Source organism: Suncus etruscus, chromosome 6, assembly GCF_024139225.1.
Source record: "Suncus etruscus isolate mSunEtr1 chromosome 6, mSunEtr1.pri.cur, whole genome shotgun sequence".
Classification (NCBI taxonomy): Eukaryota; Metazoa; Chordata; class Mammalia; order Eulipotyphla; family Soricidae; genus Suncus; species Suncus etruscus.
In genome coordinates, this window is record NC_064853.1 from 72,789,908 (window position 1) to 72,811,042 (window position 21,135).

Genomic DNA, 21,135 nt, shown 5'->3' on the forward strand with positions numbered 1-21,135 from the left:
GGTCGTGGATGCAAAGGACATACTTAAATTTTAAATCTTAATATAATTTAGGAATGTGGTTTCAAGAGTCAGATATTACTGGAAGGCTATAGAAAGAACATTACTAAAGTTTGTTACAGCAGAGTATTAAGATTAATAAGGTGGTATAGTATGTGTGTGTGTGCACGCACATGTGTGTGTAGGTAATATCCATGATCTTAGAGGATATGATTAAACCCAAAGCTCTGGGAACAATAATTTGCATGGTCATAGATGGATCAAGCCTTGGACTGTTGGGAGTAATGGGGACAGTATATTAAGGGAAACAAAAATGAGAAAACTGGAGACTATAGTCTGAGAGATAGCAACAAAGACAAATAGGGATGAGTCAGCAATGACAGTACAGACATTTGCTAGAAAAAAAGCAAGAATGGAAGCTATCATAGAAGTGAAGGAAAAATGGTAGCTGCAAATGAAAGAAGAGAAAGCCATATTTTCTGAAGAGAAACAAAAGATTCCCTACCCTCACCTGTACCCTTCAATAGTTCCAGTATCTCTCCCTCTACAAAAGACTAGTATTGACAACACAAGTTGTTATATATTCTTTTTAAATTGTTTTTGGGCCACACCCAGTAGCACTCAGTGATTACTCCTGGCTCTGCACTCAGAAATCTTTCCTGGCAGACTCAGATAACCATATGGGATGCCAGGAATTGATCCCCGGTCGACTAAGTGCAAGACAAATGTCCTACCCATTGTGCTATTTCTCTGATCCCCAGCTCTTTTCTAATCAGATACTTCAAGCAGAAATAATTTTTATTGGCCCCAGCTTTTTTGTTTTGTTTTTTTGTTTTTGTTTTTGTTTTTGTATCACACCCAGCAGCGCTCAGGGGTTACTCCTGGCTCTACACTCAGAAATCGCTCCTGGCAGGCTCAGGGGACCATATGGTATGCTGGGATTCAAACTACCAACCTTCTGCATGAAAGGCCTCCATGCTATCTTTCCGGCCCCAAGCCCAGCTCTTTTCTAATTAATTAAATTCATGAGTAATATGGACTTGAGTTAAAGGTATGGATACAACTCCATATTCCCCATTTTCTTTTTTCCCCCCATTTTCATGTATGAGTGAATGAGGTACACATTCTCATAGAGAACTTTATTATAGCAAAAGGCCACAAAACATGAAGATTTGGTGTGAATGAAGTAATTAATTGAAACCAAACGTCCTTTGACCACTTCTAGTTTTCATCACCCCCTTTACTTTCACAAATAGGTGGGAAGAGGTCTGAGGTTTGCCCCAACAGGGCTTCCAGATCATGCTGGAGCAGAGATCTGTGATGGATGGAATTTATCTTCCTGTGTCTGCTGAGGTGTGACTTGTGGCTAAAGTGCTGCTTCTCCCTCTGGTATGTTGTCTGATGTAAGATGAGGTGTGAATTTTGGAGAAACCCTTGGCCACACACACTGCAGACACAAGATTCTCTTCTGAATGTGCCTGTTTGTGCATGATTAAAGCAGACTTAGTGTTAAAACCAAGTCCACACTGCCTGCACATGTAAGGCTTTTCCCTCAAATGCTTCCTCTTATGCCTGATAAGACCTGCCTGGTGACTGAAGCCTTGCCCACACTCCCGGCACACATATGGCTTTTCCCCTGAATGTGTCCTCTGATGTGCAATGAGGTTTGACTTCTGGCTGAAACCTCGCCCACAGTCCTCACACACCATGGGCTTCTCCCCTGAGTGTGTTCTCTGGTGTCTAATGAGATTCGACTGCTGGTTGAAGCCTCGTCCACAATCCTGGCACACAATAAGCTTGTCCCCTGAGTGAATGTTCTGGTGTCTATTGAGGTGTGACTTCAGACTAAAGCCTCGCCCACACACCCCACAGACGTAAGGCTTCTCCCCAGTGTGTGTCAGTCTGTGTGAAATGAGGGTGGAGTTCTGGCTAAAACTGCGCCCACATACTCCACATAAGTAAGGCTTCTCCTTTGAGTGAGTCCTCAGGTGATTGACAAGAGTGGTCCTCTGCCGAAAGCACCGTCCACACTCCTTGCAGACATAGGGTTTCTCCCCAGAGTGTGTCCTCTGGTGCGAGATGAGATTGGATCTGTCACTGAAGCCTACACCACAGTCACTGCACACGATGGTCTTCTCCTCCAAGTGCGTCCTCTGGTGCCTGACGACAGCTGACTTCTGGCTGAAGCCTTTCCCACACTCCCGACAGACATAGGGCTTCTCTCCTGAGTGTGTCCTCCGGTGGATGATGAGGTTTGACTTCTGACTGAAGCCTCGCCCACACTCAATGCACATGTATGGCTTTTCGCCCGAGTGTGTTCTCTCATGAGTGATGAGCGTTGACTTCCGGTTAAACCCTCGCCCACATTCCCTGCATACAATGGGTTTCTCCCCTGTGTGTGCCTTCTGGTGCCTGGCAAGGCTCTTCTTCAGACTAAAGCCCTTCTCACACACACTGCACACATAAGGCTTCTCCCCAGAGTGTATTCTCTGATGACTAAGTAGGTTTATCATCTTGCTGAAGCCTAGTCCGCAGTCTCCACAGCTGACTGTCCCAAATTCTAAGACTTCTACCCTCTTCAACAGTTGGTCTGTTTCTGAAGAGCTCCCCATTTGAGTGGTGCTGGTTTCTTCCACCTCTTGGATCTCATTCTGAGAGCTGATCAACTGCCTTGGTGGTGGCTTGGAGAAGGCTCCTGAAGTCCTTTTCTTGGTCTTTCCAAAGCAAAGCCTGATACCTTCTTTCTCTTGACCTTCTGCTTTGCCACTCCAGGAACTTTGATCAGACCCTTGTGACTGCTGCTTCTGGTCTCCCACACATGGATCCCCTGGCTGGACATGATTGTCTGGGCATAAGCATGTGAAGATCCAGGGAGGATGATTACACAGCACATGTTGTACATGAAGTTTCTGACTGGAGAAAGCACAGACATGGAGCTCTGGCTTTGGTTCTACTGTTGAGAGAAAAATTCAAGTCAGAACTGAGCAGGGGAGCCCAAACAATATCCTACTTACTCTACAATCTTTGAGTTGCTAAAACCCAAAGCCTGAGCTGGTAGCCACTTGAGTAACACACGGTCAACCTGGGTTTGATCTCCTGCATCCCATCTGGTCCCTTGAGCACTGCCAGGAGTGCAGAAACAGAAGCAACTCCTGAGCATTTCTTGATGTGGCCTCAAAACAAAAACAAAAACCAAAAAACTAAAGACAAATATTTCTTAAAATGTTTGAGAGCCTAAGGGCTCTCCTATCAGGACTTCCTTTACAAGAACTACTTCCCTTGCCTGTGGCAAAAACCCATGGCTTAGCCTCCTTTGAGCAGTAAAGGCTTACAGCAAGTTTCTGCTCCACAAATGGGATCTATATATGAACCTCATAAAATTCACCATTTTTCATGCTGCTAGAAACTATGTCCATCAATGTTTTTTTTTTGACAGATCTCTAACCATTGGACCCATGTGGGAAATAGTTATATTTCTTTCCCTGTAAGGACAAAATTATAGATGAAGCCCTGTCTAGGAAGCAGTGCAGGAGATCATATGCAAGAAACCTAAACTGAAGTCTCCCAAAATCTAATCACACGAAAGGACTTACTAGATTACTACTTTCTGCCAGAATTTCCACAAGTTTTCTGGCAGAGGACAAGAGAAATAAAGTCTTGGGGCCAGAGAGATAGCACAGTGGTAGAGCGTTTTGCCTTACAGCTGATCCAGGACAGATGATGGCTAGAATCCTGGTTTTCCATATGGTCCCCTGTGCCTGCCAGGAGCTAAGTGCAGAGCCAGGAGTAACCCCTGAGTACCACCCGATGTGAACCCCCCCCCCAAGAAAGAAATAGTCTTGACCCTCCAGTGACTTAGAATATGTGTCATCAAAGGAACCCTGACTTATCCAAATTCTACTATTTTCTATAATTAATGTAAATTAAAATCTTGCCCACACTCAGTATAAGAGGTATTTTCTTCTCATAGTACCTCTTTGTGTGGAGATATCAACACAATGTACTGTCCCATCTCAGCTGGTGGCAACAAGATAACCAAACATTCATAGAAACCTTGTAGAGATCTTCCTAGATCTGCTGGAACACATTTTCCTTGTCCACAAACAACTGAACTTGAAAAAAACTTTCACTTAAACCACTCCCAACCAACTCCTACTTCTATTTCTTTTCTTGACATTGTATATCTCATTCTTGTTTTGTTTAGCGGTCACATCCAGTGATGCTCAGGGATCAGTTCTGGTGATGCTCATTCTCATTTTTTATTAGGAGGAACAAAGTCAAGATAAAAAAAAATCAAATACTCAAAATTTAAAGTTCTGTTTTAGGATCATATGCAGTTGGGCTCAGACCTCCTAGCTCATGCTCAGGGATCATTCCAGGAGAAGGGACCTTATAGGGTTAGATAGTTTATTGACATTTTTTTCTGAATAAATTTTTTTCATCTAGAAAACTGAGTAATAATAATACTATTTCTTAGTGTCTCTTATAAGGACTACATGGAGTTTTGTAGATATTACACAGGTCAGCTGCATTCAAAGCAAGTACCCTACCCACTGTACTATAGCTCTGGTTCCTAATATTCAATTAGTCTGCCAAATTTCAGGACTGTCTTATAAACATTAAGTTTACAGTGCTCTGCATTAAAAATGTGAAGTAGGGGCTGGAGAGATAGCATGGAGGTAAGGCGTTTGCCTTTCATGCAGAAGGTCATTGGTTTGAATCCCAGCATCCCATATGGTCCCCCCGAGCCTGCCAGGAGCGATTTCTGAGCGTGGAGCCAGGAGTAACCCCTGAGTGCTGCCGGTGTGATCCAAAAACCATGAAAAAAAGTGTGATGTAGATCATTACAGCCATTTATCTATTTTAGGGTTTTTAAAAACACAGTTTTGGCTATAGACATGTCATAAGTATCTGCATTAAAAAAAAAAAGAACAAAAATGATTTATGCTCTTAGTGTCCCAAAAAGACATGTGAAAAACTAAAGAACAACTCCAAAGAGTGTATCTCTTCCAAAGTAGGGGAAGGCTTAACTAAAATATAAAACTAAGCCAAAAACCATTCTTGGAAAAAAAAATCTTGGCTATTAGCTTTTAAGAATTCGATTTTAATTTCTGGGTTAACCCTTTTCTTCCTTTTTAAAGCTTTCCTTTCTCTTTTCTTTTCTTTTTGGTATTTGTTGTTGCTGCTGTTATTGCTTCTTGCCACACCTGGTGGCACTCAGGACTACACAGAGAATGTTTCGACTTGGGGGAGTCATATGATGTGCAAAGCATTAAACTTGTTCTTGGGGCCGGGAAGGTGGCGCTAGAGGTAAGGTGTCTGCCTTGCAAGCGCTAGCGTAGGACGGACCTCGGTTCGATCCCCCGGTGTCCCATATGGTCCCCCAAGCCAGGGGCGATTTCTGAGCGCATAGCCAGGAGTAACCCCTGAGCGTCAAACGGGTGTGGCCCAAAAAAAAAAAAAAAACTTGTTCTTGGAGCTATCTCCCAGATCCCACTGTCTTCTGTAATTCAGTATTTCCTATATTCCTGCTTAGACCTAAAAGGGAGAAAGAACATAAAAGAGGAAGAGAACTGAGAGAGAAGAGAGGTTAAATCTCATGAGCAAGAAAAGACTCCTGAAAATAAAGGAAATTAATACAAGAAAGCCCAGCATGGGGTAAAGATGGAGATGTGCAAAGAGGCAGTGCAAGCTATGCATACAGCAGCCCAGGCTGGAGACCACATGCCCAATCACTCCTCTCTGACTCACTGAGCTGCAGCTTTATGGTTCTTGCCCCATGTCCCCCACTCACGTAGACAGGTTGCTGATGGGCATCTTCTCTCTTCTTTCCAGGTTTCCTTTTCTTGCTCTAGCTGAGTGATGAGTCTGGGTTTAGAGAATGGAATTCCTGTCCACAGGGAAAGAGGAGAAGTGACAATGGTTATAGGTTCTAGGGTTAGTGCATGAACATAAGGTGTATAAGAAACTTCAAAGTTAGGGGAGAAGGGTGAGAGTCAGAAAGTTTGAGGAAATAGATGAATGGGGAAGGGCAAGAAGATGAAAGAATATTGAGCCTATACTGTGAGTAGACGAGTCACCTCCTCCCTACCTTTTTTTGGTTTTTGGGTCATACCTGGCAGCGCTCAGGGGTTACTCCTGGCTCTGCACTCAGAAATTGCTTCTGGCAAAAATGGTGGATCATATGGGATGCCAGGATTTGAACCCTGTCTGTCCTGGATAGGCTGCGTGTAAGGCAAATGCCCTACCTCTGTGCTTTCTCTCTGGCCCCTACCTAGGGGAGGTTAATTTTGAGCAATTTTCTTTGCTGAAGAACCAGAGAAAAGGGGTTAATGCACCCCAAGAGAATGAGAAGCACCAGGACAAGGAGAGGGCTCTTCCAGCCTGCTACACAGTCCCAAGAAATAGATAGGCAGACAGAGCAGTAGCGGGTATCTTTGTGACCAAGAAATGCCATTTTCACACCAAGGTGAGTGTTCCCAAAGAAGATAGAGGCAGCTCTGGTTCATTTCTTCCAGTCAATGAGCCACAACACATAATAAACAGTACCAGATGGCAAAAGTCACAATGAGAAAGGAACACAGAATCCCATCTCAAAGATGGTAGTTCTGAAGACACAACTAGAATTAGTATAGAGCAACTCTGATAACAATATTAGAGAGGAAATGTTGAGGGTGAAACTATGGAATAGTCAATAAGACTAAAGTGGACATGAGAGCGGAAATGAAAAAACTTCAGAGAAGAGGGGCCGGAGAGATAGCATGGAGGTAAGGCATTTGCCTTTCATGCAGAAGGTCATCGGTTCGAATCCCGGCGTCCCATATGGTCCCCCGTGCCTGCCGGGAGCAATTTCTGAGCATGGAGCCAGGAGTGGCCCCTGAGCACTGCCGGGTGTGACCCAAAAACCACAAAAAAAAAAAAAAAAAAAAAAAAAAAAAAAAAAAAACTTCAGAGAAGAAATGACAACTGAAAAATTTGACAAACAAAATGAAAAACTCACTGGAAGGCTCACCAGCAGACTAACAGCTGCTGAGGACAGAATCAATGAAGATGAGCTGCATAACACCTTCAGAGAACAGAAGATGGAAAGTTTTTAATGAACAGCTGACAAGAAAACTTTGGGATGAATTCAAGAGGAGTAACATAAGATTCATCAGTGTTCCAGAGGGTCAGGAAGCCAACTCCTATGAATAAGCAACAGTCAAAGATATTGCAGAAAAGTTTCTAGACCTAAGAGTGCATACACTCAGAATTAGGAGGTTCTAGGGGTATCAACTGAAAGAGATCCAAATAAAAATAGTCCAAGACACATCCTAATTAGAATGATGAAAATGATACATAGAGACAAAATACTAAAAGCAAGCAAAATCAAAGAAGGAAATCATATAATATTTACAGCAGATAGGGCCAGAGTGATAGCACAGTGAGTAAGGCATTACTTTACATGTAGCTGGTTCCCTGAGCATCACTAGGAGTGATTTTTTAGTGTAGAGACAGGAATAACCCCTGAAAGCAACTGGGTGTGGCCCCCCAAAAATTATTTACACCAGATTACCAAAGGCCACACTCCAGACCCGAGTGCAGTGGTGGGATATAGTGAAAAAAGTCAATGAAATGAACACCTCACCAAGAATACTTTACCTAGCCAGAATCCCGTTTAAATATGGAAAAAAAGATACATAGCTTCATGGATAAACAATAGCTCGGAAATTTATAAAAACAAACCCACAAACAAAGATAATTTAGACAGACAGGATCAAGAAAAGAGTGCAGGTGAGATAGATACAGGGAAGAAAAGGCCTAGAAGTAGAATATCCCCACATACTGTATACACTCGAGTATAAGCTGACCCAAGTATAAGCCAACCCCCCCCCCCAATTTTACCCTAAAAACTGGGAAACTTGGTGACTTGAGTAAAAGCCGAGTGGAAAATGCAGCAGCCACTGATAAATTTCAAAAATAAAAATATATACCCAAAACTATCACAATAATTGAGGAATCAGTAGGTTAAATGTTTTTCAGGGGCTGGAGAGATAGCATGAAGGTAAGGCATTTGCCTTTCATGCAGAAGAATGATGGTTCGAATCCCGGCATCCCATATGGTCCCTCGAGCCTGCCAGGAGCGATTTCTGAGCATGCATCCAAGAGTAACCCCTGAGTGCTGCCGGGTGTGACCAAAAAAAATGTTTTTCAATATTTATTGCTAAAGAAAAACTGTAAACTAGCAACAATAACTTTAAACTTTAAAGTGCAGAGAACCATAGCTTACTACGTAATCAAGCTAAATCACAAAGGTTAAAATCCTTCAAAACTGGATTCTTCCTTATCATCTGTATGTCCAAACAGAGCTTCAGCTGTATCTGATGTGAGGGTATCAGCATAGACATTGTCATCATCACTGAGTTCGCAGATATCATTACTGCTGTTGGTCTCATACAAAGTGAAGAACATTATGAATTAAATAGTTCAGCGGCATACAGCTCAATTCAGTTGCCTACCTCTTCAGCTCAGTGCGACTTTTGAACTGAGCTGAAGCATGGCAGAAGACTGGAGACTACATACATTTGATTCTGTGCATGTGCACCGAAGAAAACAACCTGTATGACCTGAGTATAAGTCGAGTTTGGGTTTTTCAGCACAAATTTTAACATCTATAAAATTAGACCTTCTTGGGCACAGTCAGAAAACTGGAGGTCTGGGGCCGGAGAGATAGCATGGAGGTAAGGCGTTTGCCTTTCATGCAGAAGGTCATCGGTTCGAATCCCGGCGTCCCATATGGTCCCCCATGCCTGCCAGGAGCAATTTCTGAGCACGGAGCCAGGAATAACCCCTGAGCACTGCAGGGTGTGACCCAAAAACCACAAAAAAAAAAAAAAAAAAAAAAAAAGAAAACTGGAGGTCTTTCTTTTGAGCCCAATTGTAAGGCAGCATCAGGAAGCAAAAAATGCCTCCTTTAAGTAGAGACTAGTGACAAGCCCAGCAGCAAGAATGGAAGTCCAGAGAGATAGTGGGCTTACCCAGTGAGACGAGGTTGCTGTAGTTTTCCAGCATCACCTCCCTGTAGAGAGATCTCTGTGCGGGACTCAGCAACATCCACTCATCCTGGGTAAAATCCACAGCAACATCTCTGAATGCCATGTGTGCCTGTAACACAGAACAGCCTTAGTAAGAAGCTAGTCTTGTTTATGATACACAATGACAGAGGGAGAAGGCTGTGCTAGGGAGGTTAATGAAGTATCCAGTCTTTGGCTGGAGCCATAGTTTTAGAATTTTTTCCTTTTTCTTCTTCTTAGACAGAAGCTAACTTTATGAAAGTTTTGGGGCCTGAGGCAATTCCTTGCAATGTTAGAAGGAAAATCTGGGATATTTACCTAGCAGTGTCCCAGTGTCCATACCATACTTAGGAATGGTTCTTAGGGTTATCTGCATGCTAGAGATTTACTCTACCATCTGAGCTATACTTCCAGAAGCCTCATGCTCTAATGTTGAAGGATTGGGGAATCGTGGGTCTGGAAGCAAATGCTTCCAAAGGAAATAATCTAAACAGATTGAAGGTAATGAAACAGGTGCAGAAAAATTCCACCACAAGCTTTCTGCTCACTTGCAAAATACCAGCAGGCAGATGGACCAGCTGTGGTAACAAAGCCAAAAGCATTTTCTCCCTGGGATCCAAGATCTTTATTCAGAAAAAAAAGAAAAAGAAAAAGAAATCTCTCTAACCCGTGGTCTTTATTGGGAAGAGTCAGACCACCCCAGGGGTGGAGAACAGGTAAGTATAGGGAGAACCTCTATCCAGACATTCTTCCTTCCCAGGTAGGACAAACATGCAAAGGAGGAGCCATCCTGATTAGGGAGAAAACAGCTTACTCCAACAACTCTCCCTTAGTGTTTTCATAAAAATGCAGATATGATAAGCCAGAATACATCATATTCAAAAGTTCTCTGAGAAAGGTGGGAGTCTTATCTAAAGACTCAAAAGGTGGTTGTATTTTGCATAAATACAATAAAAGTTAGGAAAACTAAAAAAAAAAACTTTAGTTTAAGAGCAGGGTGTCTGCCCATAAAGCATCTGGTCATATAACCAACTAGAGGCTTCAGGCAGTCTAACTTTGTCTACCTCCAGGGTCTTACTTCTGGGGCCCAGGAAAACATTTCCTTATAGCAGTTATCGCAGTCAGGCTTCTTTTCTTTAATTAGAGATCTTGTTTTTTTCATAGGTCCTATGTCATAGTCAGAGTGTCACAAAGGGTGTCTTGTCCTCATTCTGCCATCAGAAGGCATGACAAATCTGCCCCGCTTGCAAGCTGTTGCTGTTTCCAAGCCATCAGAGTGGCATAGAAGCCCACTCTGGTATCTTTTTGTGCCAGGGCAGCACAAAATCTGCCTCAGTTGTAGGTCGTTGCCTGGTGTGGTGCAGAAGCCCATACCAGTTTCAATGATGGTTGAAGATTCAGGTTCAGGTTCAAGGTTCAGGAAGGTTTGACCAATCTTTGTTTGTTTTTTGAGCCTGTGTATCCTCTTGAAAGTATCTTTCTGCAGTTATGTAAGGCTCTCCTTAGAGTAAATTCAAGAAGTTTAGTAAAAATACTGTTAAGACTAGGTCAGTCAATGGCATGCCCTTTTTCCTGTATTTTAATAATTGAGTTTTGAGGATTCTGTGAGCTTGTCCAACTATACTTTATCCCTGAGTATTGTATAGAATTCCAGTGATGTTTTTTATTTTTCATTCTTTGAAAAATTACTGAAAGATTTTACTAGTGTAGGCGGGGCAACTGTCAATCCCCCAGATTGATGGTGGGGGATGCCCATTACAGAGAAACATTGCAGAAAGAAAAAGAAAACTGTCTTAGCTCTTTCAGAAGTCATAGATATGGTTCACATAAAACGGGAGTAACTATCCACTGCCACATGGAGATAATTTCTTTGGAAAAAAGTTAAGATTTGTAACATCCATTTACCATAGGTTCCTTTGTCTGTAGGCCAAGAGTATTTGTAATTGCTATATTTGACTTTTTATGCAAAGGAGCACAAATATTATCAAGACTATGTTTTTATCAGGAAATAATTATCAAGATAATTATCACCAAATTATCAACAATGTCTGGCTTGCTTCCATGGGATGCGAGAATGCACATGAAAGTGGTGGGTATGGGGCTGGAGAGATAGCATGGAGGTAAGGCGTTTGCCTTTCATGCAAGAGGTCATCGGTTCGAATCCCAGCGTCCCATATGGTCCCCCGTGCCTGCCAGGAGCAATTTCTGAGCATGGAGCCAGGAGTAACCCCTGAGCACTGCCGGGTGTGACCCAAAAACCACAAAAAAAAAAAAAAAAAAAAAAAAAGAAAGTGGTGGGTGTTCATATAGAGGACTTCATGTTCTTCTATAAGTGAGATAAAAACAGGTGCTGCTAGACAATTAGCAGTTTCATTTCCTTGAGCCATCAGCCCTGGGAGGCCAGAATGAGATCAAATGTGAGTAATAAAAATAGACTCGGAGCACTTTTGCAAAAGAGCTTGTAATTGTTGAAGCAAATCCTGAACTACATGGTTATGGGCATTTAGGGAGTCAATGACAATTCCAGGGAAAAGGCCGATCGCATAAGCTGAGTTACCATATTGCATGTACCTGAGACATGGGAGAGTAAGTAAATCAACATGGCAAGTTCCAATTGTTGGATATACTTGTAATTTGTAAACACTGTTGTGGTCAGTGAGGGGCCAGTGATGCCACCTTTTCCTAATGATTAGCCATTGATATAAAACATAGGGGCATTAGATATGGGGGAAGAATGGATTATTGAAGAGATTACAAAATGTGCCCTTCAAGGGCCGGAGAGATAGCATGGAGGAAAGGTGTTTGCCTTTCATGCAGAAGGTCGGTGGTTCGAATCCCAGCATCCCATATGGCCCCCTGAGCCTGCCAGGAGTGATTTCTGAGCATAGAGCCAGGAGTAACCCCTGAGCTGCCGGGTGTGACCCAAAAACCACACACACACACACACACACACACACACACACACACACACACAAAGTGCCCTTCTGAACAAATCCCAGGCTTTTCCAGGATAGTGGGAGATTTCTCCTGAGAAGTCAGCTAAAGCTCTTTGAAGAGCATCACTGAGGGGAAGGGTGGCTTCCACATCCTTTTTTTTTTTTTTTTGGAATTGGGAGAACTGTAACATGAGGGTCAAAACCTAATTAAGAAATTTCTTGGAGCTTTGCCTTGATCATTTGAATGGCTATTAACTCTAAATATGACATAAATGTGTGAGGTTGTTTGTTGTGTAAATAGGGCCATTCTAATGATCCCAACAATTGAGCTAGGATGGCAGTGGGAGATTAGGGGATTGCAAACTTTATCTCCAGGTGTGAAGCTGAAAAGATAAGATTTTTGGAGCAGGTCCATTAAAAGAATCTAACTCCTTTTCATCTGCCAGGGTTAATTACCTGTTTACTCAAATAAGAGTCCCCTTCCAGGGTGTGGAATAAATTGCTGCACTCAGGGTTGGAAATTCTAAGGGAGGGGTGGATCCAATTAATGTCTCCCAGCAGTTTTTGAAAATCATTAAGAATTCTGAGATCTTTCTGATAAAAGATTTTTTCTGGGGATGCACTGAGATGCAATGACATAGGCTACATATTAATATGGGGCCAGTGTCTGAATTTTTTCTGTGGCAATCTGTAAATTAGCAGCCAGCAGGTTGTTATGACCTTTTCATATTAACACTGAAGCTTTCTGTCTGTAGAACATGTTAATGCCATCCATATAATGGATTAAATATGAATGGGTAAACTTTACACAAGCAGGGCATAAAACCATATCAACAAAATATTGACAAATGGTAGGTGAGTTAATCATACCCTGAGGTAAGATAATCCATTGAAATAGCCACATGGGGACCCTGTGCTAACAGAGGGAATGAAGAACACAAAGTGTTTATGGTCCTGTCGGTAGATAGAGATACTATAAAAAATCTTTTAGTTTTTAGAACATTTTGTCTTTAATTTTTAGTCTTTTCTTTTTTTTTAGAACATCAACCATTCTTTAGGGATAGTTGTGGGGTGTGGTCAGATCTGGCTGTAAAGCTCCCATGAGAACCACTGTGGAATTTACCATCCTTTAAGTCAGGGGTCTCAAACTCAATTTACCTGGGGGCCGCAGGAGGCAAAGTCAGGGTGATCCTTGAGTGCAAAGTCAGTAGTAAGCCTTGAACATTGGGGGTATGACCCAAACCACTAAAACAAAACAACAAAAGATTCCTCTAGGGCAGGGCCACAAAATGTTGTACCGAGGGCCGCAAATGGCCTGCGGGCCGCGAGTTTGAGACCCCTGCTTTAAGTCAATTAACAGCCTCCATTTGCCCAACTACTTTTGTCTGATAAAAACAGAAGCATTCCATTCTGAAAAATGAAGTTTCAATATGTACCAGTTTAAGCTGTTTCTCTACCAAACCTATTAGTGGCTTTAATTTTGTGTCAGTAAAGGGCCACTGTGGCTTCCACAGAGGAACATTGAATTTCCACTGAATGCAGAGAATGGGTGGACACTGAACCTCAATGGCCCCAATTAAAAAGGTGAAACCTAAAAAAAAAAAGGTTAAATCTTTGAACTAGTGGCCTAGGAGAGTGCTGGGTGAGGGATATGGTACTCTGCCTCCCATACAGTGGTTATGCAAATCTGGGCCCAATAGATTCAGAGAAATAGCAGCTATGTATGGCATAAACGTGGTTTGCTATTCATCAGGGCCAGTGCATTTCAGTCACTTGCACTTTGTCAGACAGAAAAGGAAGGTAAAAATATCACCTAGGCCCTAAGGTATATCTTGCAAGGCCCAATTACAGGGCCAGTGTTGTAAAGAGATGACAGAAACCTTTGCACCTGTATCAAACATGCCTTTAAATTTCTTGCCGCGAATCTCAAGGGTTAACAGTGGGTACTCTGCTTGTGAGTAACTTAGCAGTAAATACTCTTAGGGAATTAGTGGAAGTATGGGGGTTGGTAATCCCCAAGCCTCTGGTCCTAAGTGATCAGAGCAACCAGGCAGGACAATAGGGAGTGATAAAAGTTGAGCTAGATGTTCCTCTTCCACAAAAGTTCAAACAGTCAACATGAAGCTAACAATTATTATTTCTCTAACATGATCAGAATCTATAATTCCCAGGTGAACAGAAATACCTTTAATAGTTAGCCTACTTCTCATGAGCAAGATCACATTGCCTGAAGGGATCAGTCCCTTTATGCCAGATCTTAACTTGTAAGGACAGTAGGCTGGTATTATAGTTAGAGTCTCAGGGCAGGGGACAGCCAAGATACAACTTCCTGTAGTAGCAGGTTGTAATGAATCTATTAATCACAGCTTTCTTTGCCTGGGCTGGGAAGTGGAATTGCTTAAAAAAAAAAAGTTCCAATTTTGTGGGACCTAGGACTGGCCTCTCATTCAGTTTCCTGAGACTGGATGGTTATGTCTTGGTCTTGAGGGGACAGGCCCAGGAGGAATCCTGCAGTCTGGGGGTGGAGGGGGGAATCCTGCAAAAATGTCCCAGTTTGCCACAATTAAAGCATCTTCCCTGCACTCATGAAGCTGGGATTTGGCTGCTTCTCCAGTTTCTTGAGAAACAATAAGAGGATGAGAGTCTCTTGCTCAGTGTTATCCTTTACCACATCTTGGACAAAGTCTGGATGGTCTCCTTGAAAGGGGAATTGTGGGAGACTCTAGAAGGATAGTCTTATCTGTCCAGGTTTGCTTGAGCTTGCCTCCACACAAAATAGCAGAAAAGGCCACTAACACATTTACACAGCCACTAAAGTATTCACACACACCTTATGCTCAATTGACCCAACATTTCGACAAGCCCACAGAAATCCTATTACCTCTTCCTTTTCTCTAAGAGGGTGCAATATCACATTATAAGTCTTCATTAGCATTCTCAAAAGATAACACTTGGGGGGGGTGTCACACCCAGCAGCACTCAGGGGTTACTTCTGGCTCTGCACTCAGAAGTTAATCCTGGCAGGCACGAGGGACCGTTTGGGAAGCTGAGATTTGAACTATCATCCTTCTGCAGGCAAGGCAAATGCCCTACCTCCATGCTATCTCTCTGGCCCCAAAAGCTAACATTTTTAATCAGATACTTCCTTGCCTCAAACCTATCATTGGACAGCATCCATGAGTTTACCCAAAATGTCTGCATATGGCTCTGAGTAGCCTGAAAAATCTTTTTTCATTGTTGTTGGTTTTTGTTGTTTTTGTTTTGTTTTGGGGTCACACCTGGCAGCACTCAGGGGTTACTCCTGGCTCTATGCTCAGAAATTGCTTCCAGCAGGCTCGAGGGACCATATGCCAAAATTTGAACCACCATCCTTCTGCATGCAAGGCAAATGCCCTACCTCCACACTCTCTCTCCAGCCCCTGAAAAATCTTTTTAAAGCTACCCTTATAATCTGTATCCATGTCAATCTTCTCCCAAGCACACAGTGCAATCTCATGGACCAGTTCCAAAACAACACATTGTAGTCACCTGCCTGTGGGGGTCTGAATAAGCCCCTTCCCCTTTCAAAAGTTCATAAGACAACTTAACTCCTGAAACCCTTTTTACAGAACAATCTAAAGTGTGGAGGTTGGTTTTAGCTTTGTGAAAGAACCACATTTTCCACCGTATATCTTAGGAAGCACTTAGGCAGAATTTAGCAATGCAATGAAAGTCCTAAGAAACCTAAAGCCCACCTTCACTCCAGTTAGTAAGGAATTCAATACAAAATGCTGAAATTGGTCCATCCTGTGAACAGGCTTTTTAAATAGCTCAAGAGTCCATATTCATGCCCACATAAGATGTAGGATGATTTTCTTCCTGATAGGAGGGAGGAGAACAGCTGCATCTTATGCACCCTCTACTGGGTTGTGGTAGAGGGAGGTTTGGGAGGCAATCTTATGAAGCTGCTTTCAGATATGGCAGCTGAGGGAGTTGCCGCTGGTTCATTTTTGGTATTTCTTTCACCTGTATATTCATTTCGACAGATGGTGATTCCTCTAGTTTAATGCCAGTAATGGGCAGCGAATTATTGGCTCTGGGTTTCTGGCTTGAGTACCACTGGGAAGGTGCTTTTATTTTCTGATGTGGGAAATGCTTCAGAAAGTTTGGCCTGTACATTCGTTAGTGCACTGTACATAAAAAGTATAAGGCTTACTAGGAAAAACACAAGAATGACTAATATACACTTTACCACTCCTGTACAGGATATGCTAAGAAATGGAAAAAAGTGTTAAGGTATGCGAAGAGGGACCAAAGTCCACATTCCAAAACCAAGACACTATTACAGCCTTGATCCAAAAAGGTACTTGAGTCCTTATCCAATGTGGAATACCCAGAGTATCTCACCCAGTGCTGTTCGGGGTTCCAGGTGAAGAGAAATCTTCACTGAAGAGGAATTTCCCCAGGACTAGGGAATGTGGGTCTGGAAACAATGCTGATGTAGGAAATAATCCTCACCAAATTAGGGAGATGAAAAAGGAATTTCCACAAGCTAGCTGCAAGCAGAACAAGATGGCAGACAGGCATGCTGTGGAACAAGCCATGGAAATCTCTCTGACTGTGGTCTTTACTGGGAAGAGTCCACCCCCATGGGTGGAGAACAGGTAGTGGTAGGGGGCCAATCCAGAGGTTCGTCCTGCCCAGATGGAACAAACACATGCAAAAAAGAAGCCATCCTAATTAGGGAGAAAACCGGTATTGCAACAGGATAACAGCTTTTGGAGGAGGTAGGTACATAATATTTAAAAGAGAGGATCTAAGGACAGGTTTAGAGTTGATTCATCAGGAAATGAGATTAGAAGAATGGAGAGATTGTTCAAAGATCTGAGCACATGCTTTATATGCCTGAGGCTGAAATACCATGAGTTCATTACTCAGAGGTACCCCGAGCACTGCTGGGGGCAACTAGAGCACAGGGCCAGGAGTAGCTCCCAGCAATCAGTGCTACTCCAAAACAATCACATTAAAAATTTTAAAATTGAGAGACAAGGAGCAGGAGATAGGGCAGCAGTTAAGGCATATACACATGGCCTTTGCAAGGTCTACCCCTCCCTGGGCTACCTGTGAGCCTGAGAAGCACTGCGTGGGAGTCCTCTCCTAGCAATACCCCCACAGAAAAGGTCATAATAGTGCACTTGCCTGTGAGGTTTTTTTTTTTCTTTCATTAAAATGTTTTTCTCCTTGAAATAAAGAACCACGATTATCAGCATTATTGGTAGAATTTTAGGCATAAAACTTTTCAAGTCCTATCACCAGTGCTCCCATACTCCATTGTTCCCCGCATGCTGCCTGCCCCCTTGACAGGCACATTACAAAGTTTAGTGGTTACAGCTTAGATCTTTTATATTTTCAGTGCTGTTGAGTCTGTACTTTGGATTTATAGCTATATCACTATCACTACGTCCTGGGTTCTTGATCTTCAGCACAACATACACATACACACACATGTACAGAAAATATGTTTGCTAAGCAAAGTAATCTCTCCTGGGACTAGCTTTAAAAGTGTCAAGAGAATAAGAATAGGAAATTTTAGAAAAGAAAAGCTCTGGGGGGAAGGAGAGGAAGGCAAGGAAAAGAACAATCCCTTTCCTCCTCCCTTTCCTACAAATACTGTAAGATAAAGGAAAAAAGGAATATGCTCAAAGTCTATGAAACTGAAGAGAAAAAACAAAAACAAAAAAACCACATAACCTAACCTTTCCAGCAACCAGTAAGGAATCCCAGTAAAGTACAGCCTTGACCAGCAGAAGAGTTTTCATGAACTAGAAAGTTTCAAAGCCACTAAAATAGTCTCATCTAAAGAAATACAAACTAGCAGTTTAAACTCTAAGAAATCAAAACAGAAAAGAGAGTCTAGAAAAGAGAATCTAAAATTCACTTAAAGAAAATTCCAACCAGGGGTTAGAAATATGATGCATAGGGTGATTTTACACCTCTGGTAGAAGTTGCACTTGTTAACACAGATCAGCTAGGAAAGAAAAAAAAGGCAAGAAAAGAGAGAACTTCAGGGGAAACCCTCATGCAGAATTCCAGATACATCTCCAGCTCTTATCTCTCTATTGGGTTGTTCTGATTAAAAACAAAACAAACAAAAACAACAACAAACAGGGGCCGAGAGATAGCATGGAGGTAGGGCATTTGCCTTGCATGCAGAAGGATGGTGGTTCAAATCCTGGCATCCATAATTGTCCCAAGCCTGCCAGGAGTGATTTCTGAGCATAGAGCCAGGAGTAACTCCTAGCACTGCCGGGTATGACCCAAAACCCAAAAACAAACAAGCAAACTTGTAGGGGGAGACAATTGCATGCAGCCAACCTGGGTTCAATCTCTGGTACCACATATGGTCCCCTAGTACTACCAGAAATTATCCCTGAGCACAGAGTGAGAGTGTACTGAGCAATGCTGGGTATGGCCCCAACCCAAACTTGAGGTGGGGATTGTGGAGCAAAGTATAGAGAGAACTCAGTGGTGAAGCACAACCTAGCATGATAAGGCCCCAAATTGGATCTCTAGAACCACAAATCCTCCTGAGCACCACAGAATACAGCCCTGGGGTCTCCAACAAGCTACATTGTGTGTGTGTGTGTGTGTGTGTGTGTGTGTGTGTGTGTGTGTGTGTGCGCGCGCGCGCGCGCAAGCGCTCGTGCCCTTGGAGGCCCCTGTTAAAGTTTTTATTTTTAATTGTTGGGTATAATAATGTCATTGTAGTTATGTTAGAACAAGAGATACAGGTCAGAGAGGTCAGAGATACAAACTGAGGTATGTGCAGGTAAAACTGTACTAGAATAAGCTATGGATTATAGGAGAAGTTTAAAGAACAGGATAGAAAAAATAATAAAATCAGAACATTTATACTTTTTTTTGGGGGGTGTCACACCCTGCAGCACTCAGGGGCTACTACTGGCTCTATGTTTAGAAATCGACCCTGGCAGGCTCGGGGACCATATGGAATGCTGGGATTTGAATCATCATTCTTCTGCATGCAAGGCAAACGCCTTACCTCCATCCTATTTCTGTGGCCTCGAACATTTATACCTTTACAGCAGACAAATCTTCAAAGAAGGAATGTTGGGAACAATATGATGGGGCTGGGTAATGAATGAGGGCCCAGGGCATGAAGGACAGCTCCTGTAAAAATCATCACCCTCACGGGGCCAGAGATGGCATGGAGGTAGCGTGTTTGCCTTGCATGCAGAAAGACGGTGGTTCAAATTCCGGCATCCCATATGGTCACCCGAGCCTGCCAGGAGCGATTTCTGATCATAGAGCCAGAAGGAACCACTGAGCAATGCCGGGTGTGACCCAAAAACAAAACCAAAAACAAAAAATTGTCACCCTCACGACATGCCTTGTTTCTAGGGGAAAACTTGGACTCTGATCCCTGGATGGGAACTGGTAGGACAAATGATGAGGAAACAACCGAGGTTCTAAGGTTCTAGATGCAAGAGGTTAATTGATGCCCTTCTAAGGCTGTCCAAGATCCAGAAAAACCCTCAAGTTTCAGCAGGGAAGAGCTCCCTGTTCCTCAAGGCATCAAGAATGAACCTGCACAGGAGGACAGCCCAGAACACAGCTATAAACACTGCAGGTCTGACAGGCTGCTAACACCGACCAGGCAAAGATCTGCTCTCACTTTTACTCCTCGTATGGAATGGAAATACTTTCTAGGAGTCTTCTGACTGGAGGGATAGTAAAGCAGGCAAGTCACTTGCCTTACATACAGTAGACCTCCGAATTGATCTCTGGCACCACAACCCTGGTACCTGAGCCCCGCCAAGAGTGAATAAACCTTAAGCATCACTGGATGTAGCTTTGTATGTGAGCTCCTATCACCTCCCCCCCCCCAAAAAAAAACCCCTAATTCAGCCCTGCACTAATCGTGCCTCGTTCTATGTACAAAACAACTCTCAGAATTTCTAGTTAGCTTCATTTTACAGGTGTGGTTATTGAGCTCCAGTGAAGTTAGTCTTCTGCCCATGAAGACACTGTGACAAACCCAGATGAATTCAGTTGGAGAGGGGACCAGTTTATTAAACAGTCCATTTATTAAATGGATGGGGAAATGATGGGGAAACCCAGCGTAGGATTCTGCATCTAGCCATTAGGAACGGTCAGAATCTGGCACTTTCTCTGACTCTATGGAATTCTACCAATTATGACAAAGGTCTCCAGGGTGAAACGCTGAAGTCACCTACACTCCCAAAGCCTTGCCAACCCGGAGATGGAGAAATCAGGTGCCTGAGCTCAAAGGGGGCTTCCTGAGGCTGAAAAGAGCCTGAGCTCTTCTTCCAAATATGAACCTGGGGTGGGGGGAGCAAGCCAAATGGAGACCCCAGGAACGCGCCCAAATGACCACCCTACACCCACTAGAGCCCCCAAAAGTCTACCAGGCCAGCCCAAATATGATCAGACCCCCTAACCAACCCCCACCCGGCCCCCTCTGGGGCGCCGCATCCCAACTGCTGGGAGGCCTCAGGAGCCTCAAACCAACCAGCACTAGAGGCAGAGGGGCGTCCTTTTCCCACACTGTGATTTTAGCCCAGCCTGGACCGTCCCCACTCACAGGATCCCAACGCTGCAAGGCTGGGATCGGAACCCACCAGCACTGGGCTCGAGGGCTGGGTTCCATGTTTCCACCCCTGAGCATCCCCAAAGGTGTGCCCACTGCCCAAACCAGGCGTCCCCATACAGCGCGTCCCCTCCACGACCTCCAAGCCCAGCCGTCTGCACCATCCCAGTCTCCTCTCACAGATCAGCCTTTGTAAGACCCGCCTTGCCGCGCAGGGACAGACAGACACGGGTGCAGCAGGATCCCACGGGAGCTTCACTCACCAGCGCCACCAAAGAACCAGGGGGTCACTCGGGCCACCAGCTGGGACACCCGCTCCGACAGGGCTCCAGGACTACATTACCCAGAATCCTCAGCGGCTCGCGCGCCCGCCCCCGGAAGTTTAGCCCCGAGAAACGCGGCTGCAACGCCCATTGGCTGAAAGGAAGCTGCTTTCGGGGACACGCCCCTTTTGCCGGGGAATGACCTTGCGGACACGTGGTTTCCGCTCTCCCCGATGAACCGTGCAGAGGGTTCCGCGTGCAGAGGGTTCCGTGTGCCG

At 43.7% G+C, this 21,135-nt stretch overlaps 2 protein-coding genes across 3 annotated transcripts in view; one reads left to right on the forward strand and one right to left on the reverse strand.

Moving 5' to 3' along the window:
• The window catches only part of SNX5 (sorting nexin 5), a 1,173,556-nt gene that overhangs the window by 856,550 nt on the left and 295,871 nt on the right, over positions 1-21,135 (forward strand). The window lies entirely within an intron of this gene.
• On the reverse strand, positions 1,122-20,873 carry ZNF133 (zinc finger protein 133). Its single transcript, XM_049774335.1, is given in 5 exon segments — positions 1,122-1,457; positions 1,460-2,950; positions 5,792-5,887; positions 9,015-9,141; positions 20,858-20,873. Coding segments are annotated over 4 exon segments (1,947 nt in total). The 5' UTR covers positions 9,136-9,141; positions 20,858-20,873; the 3' UTR covers positions 1,122-1,218.